The following is an 8,445-nucleotide window of genomic DNA, read 5'->3' on the forward strand; positions in this document are numbered from 1 at the left end:
TTATTTTTCATCATCAGATTCATCTTCCAATATACTCTTATCCAGTGGTTTGATTATTCTACCCGCCTGAAAAGGAAAAAAAAGGTGAAATATAGGTATTTTTTCCTTTTAAAAAAGAAAGACAAATTGAGCATAAACAAATTGTACGTACTTTTGTTACAATCTGTGGCTGAATAAGTTTCATATGAATTCGTTGTGGATTCCATTCCTTTCCTAATGGCTGTCGTATTACAGCTTCATAATCCTCAACGGTTGTATAAGGAAATGGTACCTGAAAGAATAGCACTTAATTATTTATTATCAAAATTCAAAAACTCCGTTACTATTAGTCATTATATTTTGCATTAAATCAAAACAAAAAAAAAAAAATCAGTGCTGTTAAAGAAACATTATGCTAGTCGAAAGATAATTTATATAAGATTCATACAAATTTTAAAAACCTAATTGGATTATTTGCATTTTCTGAACCATATTGTATTTCCAGAAGATTAGCAAATTAAAAATGACATGCTAATCAAAATTATTAGGACCTCATTTCTTCATGCATTAACACTTACCATTCAATTCCTGTTTCTATGATAGGAATTTCCATTATAATCATATAATTACTATTTTATAATTATCCTTTAACTTAAAGAAACAATACCCAAAAATTGTTACAATTGAAAAGTTAACATAAATCATCGAAAATTATGAACATCTTTCATACTTATTCAAGTAAATTAAGAAAAAAAAAAACCCTCACCGATTTGAGTTGTATCTTTTCAATTGACTGATCCACTGTTTCTGATATAATTAAGCCTGTTTTTCCAGCATCTTTCCTCTTCTTTTTCGGCACTTTGACTACAAATCTAAAATTTGCTATATTTGTACTTAATTATTAAGTTCAAGATGCTATGATATCGAAGAGATAAATAACTGTAAAGCTGTAATATTTGAACAGTGCAACATAATCTCGAAAAAAATCTCACCTATCTTTTTTCTTATCGGTTATTCCCGGTCCCGTCCATGAACCCCATCCATGAAGAGTTAGATCGATGTCTTTTGGGTTCTCTGCTGCTTCCACAGCTTCCTTTTCCGCTTCAAAATCACCAATAACATCAACATCTTCGAATGCCTTGGCTATAATTTCTTCCTGATCCTTTGCTTGCTCTGCAATTAATGATGATTGCAAGTATAATATATCATTATCATTGCAACTACAATTTATTATCCTGCAGTAAAATCTATTATTTTTATTGTTATCAGTTTCCTTGCTCATTAAACATTGAATATTCATAAAAATAAGTCAGTCAAAGACAAAGGACATGCCATAAGTATCTTCCAAAGTTTCAACGAAGTCAGCTGACACTTGTGGCAATGCCATCGTTTCGACTTGAAGAAAATGTCTTGGATCCAGAGAAATATCAATGGCTGCTTCCTCGGTTTTTGTAGCGATTTTCTTCTCTTCTGCAAATACACTAAGATAATTCTACAACAAAAAGCAATCTTTAGCATAATTATTCAAAAAAAGTTTACTTTGTCGATGGATCACTGTAGATTCAGGAGCAATTGGAAGACTATGATTACGCTTATTTTCTTCGTCCTCTAATTTCAGAAGTTCACATTTCTAAAAAATATAGTGCTTCCGATACTTAATAAATATCGTACATTTTATTGAATTGTTTGTTATGAAGCCTTTACAACAATCTCTCGCAATCCCAGTAAAAATAATCTGACAAATAGAAAAATTGTCATTAAAAAAACTAGAACATTTTTTTTACTACGAAAACAAATCGAATAATACAAAAAAAAAAAAAAAAAATTATATGCGCATCTGATACCTTTAGAGCATTTTCAATGAGCTGCTGCTCTGCTTTATCAAATAGCTGATCGATATCCATGTCCTTTACATCTGTGACTTCCTGCTAAAAAATAATAACAATTCTTTATTCTATACTTCGATCAATATATCCAGCGCTTTTTTTATTAAAAGTAAACAAATACTTTAATAAAATCGGAATTTATTTTCGGAAACTTCAAAACTGCTCATTTTAATGTACAGTTCTAAAGGGGAAACGCACTTTATTCTTCATTTTCTTTGACTTTTTCTTTTTTTTCAAGTTTTTGAGACCTTCTTTAGACTGTTTATCAACTTTCTTTTCAGTATGGTCCTGTTCAGAGTTTATAGAGATATCTTGCTGATGTTCTGTTTCATTCGACTGCTCTTCATTGTTCACTGCATCTTCCTGACCCCACTCTATTTCCACAACTTTTTCAATGGGAACCACTGATTTATCAGCTACATCAGTGCCCTTAAATAAATATATTCAATGAGAATAGTAAGAATTTGATTTCGAATTATATGATACTTTATACCTTATAAACATAAAAATAATTTCAAACTAAAATGTACCAATTCGTGTCTTTGGCGAGCTACGGATCCTGCATCTGCGGCGCGTAATGCGCTACTTCTGAGATTCTCACGTTCTCGTTCTCTCATTTCACGCAGTTTCGCTTTCAACTCTGGCTTGGTGGATTCCCTTTCCTTTTCTTCTTTTTCCAGCACTTCGGCTGCCCTCTGTAATTCAAAAAATCAAAAGATCTAGATTCTTTTTTTTCAAAAACTGTTGAAAGATCGAGAAACAACGTTTACACCTCAAGCATTTTTGCACTGGTCAACTGCACTGCACCCGTATTTCCTGATTCAGAATCGGAATCCGAATTCCTCTCACGACCATGTTTTTCGGCCAGTTCTCTCCCCAATCTTATTTGCTCTTCATATATTTTTTTGAAATCCTTATTTTTACTCGCATATCTTGCCAACTGTTGGACACCTTTTCCACCGTTGCGATGTTTTAATGTAGCTCGTTCCTGTAACATTCGTATTAATTTATTTATTCTGAATTTTCATAATCCTATCCGGTTTGTGAATAAGACTATGATACCAGGATCCGTTGCCGATCAATTTCTTCCAGTTTTTCTTTGGCAGCTTCTGGATTTTTGACCATCATTTCTTCAAATTCTCTGATTAACTGCTTCCTCTTTTGACGTTTCATATGTCGATGATATCTGTAACCAATCATGTTAGTACATTTTAACATTAAAGTTTTTTTTTTTTAAACATGGTAGAAGTTCAAAGACAAGATTGTCTTAAGGTTTATAGAGCAAAGGGAGAATGAAGGGAAGAATACATTGATAGTTAAACTAACGATTTGCTTTTTATTTTAGCTTGTCGTTTCAGTTTCGCTTCTCGATAACCAACTAAAGCCCGCATTTTTTTTAACTCAGCCCATTTCGCTTTTGCCTGGAAGAAAAAAAAAAAAAAATCAAATATCTACTTGACTCTTCCTCAAAAGAATTACTTATAACTGCATAGCTGTAGGATTGGTACAAAAACTGAAACATAAAATACCTCTTTCAAATTCATTGCTCTCAATAATTCTAATTCAGCTTCTGTATATTCTTCGCCATCACGAAGATTATTCTTTGATGTTTTCAACAGCTTGGCCAATTGTATTTCCAACGGTGTCCTTGGCTATAATTCAATTCTTAATGCAAAAGCAGAGATTATTCCCAAGCCCTCATCATATGTTGTACTTAAGATAGCAATAACTTTTCTAACACCTCAAAAAGTACTGTACGAGAAATTCCACTACTGAAGTTACTAGGTACTTTTACTAAGGCACAGGATACAACACATAAAACATATTCAAACATTTTCCTTTTAAGCCAGAACTCATTCTAGAAAAACAGCAAATGAAGGATTCAACAAACCTTGAAAAAGAGTACCAAATCCGATGCTGTTCGTTCAAGTGGTGGGTCTTTAGTAAGTGGGAATACTAATTGTTCAGCAAGTCTATTTCTCTTGACAATTGGAGCCCATTCTTCCAAATCCTTCCTGCAACAATATTTCAAGCTATTTGTGGTGGTTTTAACCATCTTTCCTGATTTTTAATTAGTTTCATCTCTAATTTTAAGTGAAGAATAGAGTTTAGGAAATCTCTACATTTCACTTACATTTCAATTTACTTCATACAATAAATACTTCAATTTCCAGTTGGATACCATACCAAACATTCCATTTGCACCAGATGTATTTAAAAACTATGTAGGTAAAGAAAATACCGAATATCGTTGTATGCAATGAAACTTTCAATCTTTTCTCGGACCAATCTATGAGATGGTGCCTGCAAGGTTCTCGGTTCGTCTTTTGCTGCTGTTTTTCCTTGCTTCTTTTTCTTTACCAATTTCTCCTTCACGTCGTCAACATTTCTGAAATCATTTTGAAAATAGCCCAAAACATTTATCTAAACCAATTATGCAATTGGAAAATACTGCCCGAATTTTATGACGAAGCATTGTTGTAATAAATTAAAGCAAATCAGTTGAAAAACTAACTTTGTGGATCGTATAAGGCCAACTAGCTCCTTAACATGAACTTTCTTCTGACACTTCCTAATCAGTGGTCCTTTTTTGACACTACTACCCAAGCTATTGATATTGTTTAGCAATTTTGTATGAGCTTCTTCATCAAAATCCGAATCCTCTGACATCGCACCCACTTTAACTGTAATAAAAAGTGAGGATGATAAAAATTGACTAGCATGTGCGCCTTCCTTATGAATTTCTAATGAACTAGAAAGTAAAACTTTGCAAAGTACTGCATAATGCTTCTTCAGTTTACTTTATAATACTCGGTTATATCGATATGAATTTTGATTTCCATCAAATATGCTACGAAACGAGATCGACAACATCGTCATAAGAAATAACAGAAGACAATTTATCAGTTTTGCAAATTCGACTGATTAGTGTACCTTAACCACTTTCTCATAATACACAGTGCGAAACAAATAAAAAGAAAGAAATAGCATACCATAAAAGCATTTCCGCTTCAGTAATTTAAAATTCTTACTTCCACCAAATAAAAACCGACCCAAAAGCGATTAAATAAAATGCCAACAAACAATATAACAGATAAATAAACTGAATCAGTTACCATGTCCATAACAACATAACAGTAAAAGATACGTCAGTAGTAAATTAATTACTATGCCAATAAAGAAACAATACATCAAAGCAATCCATAAAAAACGACAATCACATGTAGTTCAGAATCTTCCGGTTCACACGAAATGATGATCCCGCTCAATAACTTCGGCCAAACAGTGCGAAGAACTGCGCTTTTACTGAACAATTCTTATTGATACAATTAGTCGGAAGCGAAATATCAGGCTGAAATGATAAACTCATGGAAGTCTTCACAGAATTTCAGAGAAGAGAGCAAGTGAAACAATATATAGATGCTGTGAATGGTGCAAATAGAAATCATCTTTTGTTTTAAAATATTATTTAATAGAATTCAGCTTTTTTTTTTTATTAAGCTTTATATATATATATATATAGTAGGATTAGTTTTAAAACTGTGATATTCAACAAATGTACAGAAAAGTAATTCCATTAACTTAATTCTTAAAAATAAAAATATTATGTGAATCACCTGTTCAAATGGGATGCAGAGGGTCTTTGCCCCCATTGAAGGAGCACTCAGATCATTTTCCTCTTCCCTCACACTTTCTTTCTTGATTTCATCTTCGCATTCAGTGCGTCCGCAGAAAGGTGACAGTAGAATAAACTTTTGATCTAGGAAACTTCGGAAATCACTCCATTCCAATACAATCTTTGTATGCGATTCGCGAACTTCCAGTATTCTAAAAATAATTTATCATACTCAGAAATACTTTATTCCATGCTGGAGATTATCATTAAATCAATAAGGCTGAAAAAGAGCTTGCCTATTATACATGGAATTGTGAATTTCGTCCAGCATATCTTTGCATTTTGTAGCAAGAACATCAATAGGAATGATTCTCTTTTCACCAGAATACCTAATGACACAAGTTATCTAAAAAAGAGAATAAGTTGTAATTGAGAATAATATAAGTTATAAATTTACAATAAAAAGAGAATGATAACAAATAATATTCGAAGATACCTGGCTGTTGGCTAAATCTTTGGGACCAATTTCGATTCTTACAGGAACGCCTTTCAATTCCCAGTGATTGAACTTCCATCCAGGCGATATATTGTCTCTCACATCAAGCTCAGTCCGTATACCCACATCCAACAATATATTATTGACTTCCTTTGCTTTTTCAATCAAAGCCGTTTTTTGTTCATCTTTTGTTCGGGCAGTTATTCCTACAGGAACAATAACCATCTACAAAACCTATGAATAGATATTTAAGAATGACGAAAACAAAAGATTTTCATCTTTTCAAAGCTTACGTCTAAATCTATAAGGCAAACCTGTATAGCAGCTATTCTGGGTGGAAGCACAAGGCCATAATTATCACCGTGTATCATCACAACAGCACCAATTGTTCTCGTTGATAAACCCCAACTGTTCTGCCATGCATAAACCTTTCCGCCGCCGTTTGGGTCTTCAAACGATATGTTAAACATTTTTGAGAAATTCTGTCCTAAATGATGCGATGTAGCACCCTAAAAGTAGAACATTAACAGCCTTCAGAAAAATGTATAAAAAGATAATAGCAAAATCTTTTACTGATTTTTTCTTTATTTTTTGTCCAATCAATTTAAAAAAAGTACATTGTAAAACAAGAAAAAGAGAATTTGAACAAAAGAAAAAGCTAGCAACCTGTATCCCACGCCCATTAATAGGTACATACGCTTCAACGGTAGTTGTAAATTCTCCGCCAGCGAACTTTTCTTTTTCAGTTTTCCGTCCTTTAATAACTGGTATAGCCAGTAAATCGGTGTATACTTGAGCATATAAGTCAAGTATTTTGAATACTTCATCTTCTGCCTCAGCTTTAGTTTGAAATGCAGTGTGACCTTCCTGCCACAAGAATTCACGAGTTCTCAAGAATGGTGTTGGATGTTTAAATTCCCATCGCTAAAACAATCAGTATGAATAACACGCTAAAACAATCAGTATGAATGAAAATCTTGAATAATATAATACAATATAATTGTAATACAATTACAAAAATCGAAGTTAAAAACAGCAGTTAATTTTAAAAACCATAAAAAATTTTCTCTTTCTTTTGTTTTACGGTATTTGAATATGAAACATACGACAACATTGCACCACTGATTGAGCTTAATTGGAAGATCTCGGTGAGATTGTACCCACTTTGCATAGCTCGGATACATCACTGTTTCGCTAGTAGGACGAATTGCAATAGCTTCCGCCAGATCCGACTGGCCTGCTCGCGTTATCCAAGCAACCTACAGTGCATTGTAGATTTAAAGAAATATTTACATTTGAAAAATTCAGATACACAGTAAATAAATTTAAAATGATACCTCGGGAGCAAAGTCACTGATATGAGTCTTCTCCTTTTCCAAAGCGCTTTGTGAAACGAACAATGGAAAATAGCAGTTCTTAACACCTAGTTTCTTAATTTTTTCGTCGAACCATTCCTGAATAAATTCCCAAATAGCATACGACCATGGCCGCAATACATAACAACCAGAAATGTCGTAATATTCTATCATTTCTGCTTTCGTTATAACCTAAAATATGAGCATAGTTTAAAAAAAAGAATATGAGCATAAAACCAACATCATAACTTCACAAATTTTTAAAACCTAATTTATGACACGCTGATAATGCTCGCTTTTGCATCAATTCCATCACTGCCTAACACTACTTAAGAAAAAGATACCGAGGGAAAAAATTTCCTTCTGTCCTAAAAAGTGATTTGCTTCTAATTCCTGTATTTTAGGAATACAAGAATTACTTCTGATATGAGTAATAGTTGCTTTATGAATAATATTATTACACATTTAATACTCTCAAGCCTTTGTTAACGTTAACTTTCTGCTACATAATTTCTCAATTAAAGGGAAGGGAATCTGAATCTGTGCTGCAGAATCTGCGTTACGGCACTTTTAATGCAAAATGAAAGTTAAACGTTCGTCAAGACTAGTTGATATATAATATGAGAAAAAAAAAAAGGAAACTGACCTGAACATACCACTCGCAATAATTCTCATCTTTAGTTACTTCAATACCCAATTTTGTTTGCTTCTTTACATCTCCTCGACCTTTCATAGATGAAGTAGTAGCTATCTGAAATCTACATGTAAGCAATATAAATGAAGTTAAAACTATCAAGCCTATATCTAATGCACTATTTTTCGTTTCTTATAATCATACCAATTATCTTTCCTCATCCGCTCACATTAAAATATGTCTCATCGTTGGCAAATGATGATAATTGTGATGAAAAAGTCAAAAAAAATAAATAAATAAACACTAACAACAATTCACTCTATTTACTTCGCAAAAGAAAAAAAATGAATAACAACATACATACATGAAAATTTGACAAATCATTCTCAAGCTTCGGGATGACGTCTTGCTGGGAAGCAGTTTGCACTTCCAATGTGCTATTTTTATTCTTCATCACGTTGTTTGAAACTGTAATTATA

The 8,445-nt window shown here is 32.7% G+C and overlaps 2 protein-coding genes across 3 annotated transcripts; both read right to left on the reverse strand.

Moving 5' to 3' along the window:
• On the reverse strand, window positions 1–4,535 carry Bm3645 (Utp14 protein; the record flags this gene model as incomplete). Its single annotated transcript, XM_001894533.2, has 16 exons — window positions 1–66; window positions 152–271; window positions 746–851; window positions 972–1,152; window positions 1,312–1,449; window positions 1,519–1,609; window positions 1,824–1,907; window positions 2,064–2,294; window positions 2,396–2,560; window positions 2,638–2,853; window positions 2,928–3,051; window positions 3,192–3,286; window positions 3,395–3,517; window positions 3,757–3,880; window positions 4,108–4,254; window positions 4,381–4,535. 16 exons carry the CDS (start codon window positions 4,533–4,535, stop codon window positions 1–3), a joined length of 2,166 nt encoding a protein of 721 aa, XP_001894568.1.
• A 595-nt stretch (window positions 4,536–5,130) lies between these two features.
• Bma-pars-1.2 (Uncharacterized protein) lies at window positions 5,131–8,420 on the reverse strand (the record flags this gene model as incomplete). 2 transcript variants are annotated; one of them, XM_043079812.1, is made up of 10 exons in its annotated part: window positions 5,131–5,217; window positions 5,483–5,693; window positions 5,778–5,887; window positions 5,978–6,202; window positions 6,292–6,486; window positions 6,644–6,901; window positions 7,084–7,236; window positions 7,315–7,524; window positions 7,979–8,083; window positions 8,331–8,420. In XM_043079812.1, 10 exons carry the CDS (start codon window positions 8,418–8,420, stop codon window positions 5,131–5,133), a joined length of 1,644 nt encoding a protein of 547 aa, XP_042935746.1. The 2 variants fall into 2 exon arrangements, with proteins under 2 accessions (XP_042935746.1, XP_042935747.1); XM_043079813.1 differs by lacking the exons at window positions 6,292–6,486; window positions 6,644–6,901; window positions 7,084–7,236; ... (1 more) ...; window positions 7,979–8,083; window positions 8,331–8,420 and having other exon boundaries at window positions 5,787–5,887; window positions 5,978–6,055.
• Between the last annotated feature and the right edge of the window lie 25 nt (window positions 8,421–8,445).

Source organism: Brugia malayi (assembly GCF_000002995.4).
Source record: "Brugia malayi strain FR3 genome assembly, contig: Bm_v4_Chr3_scaffold_001, whole genome shotgun sequence".
Lineage (NCBI taxonomy): Eukaryota > Metazoa > Nematoda > Chromadorea > Rhabditida > Onchocercidae > Brugia > Brugia malayi.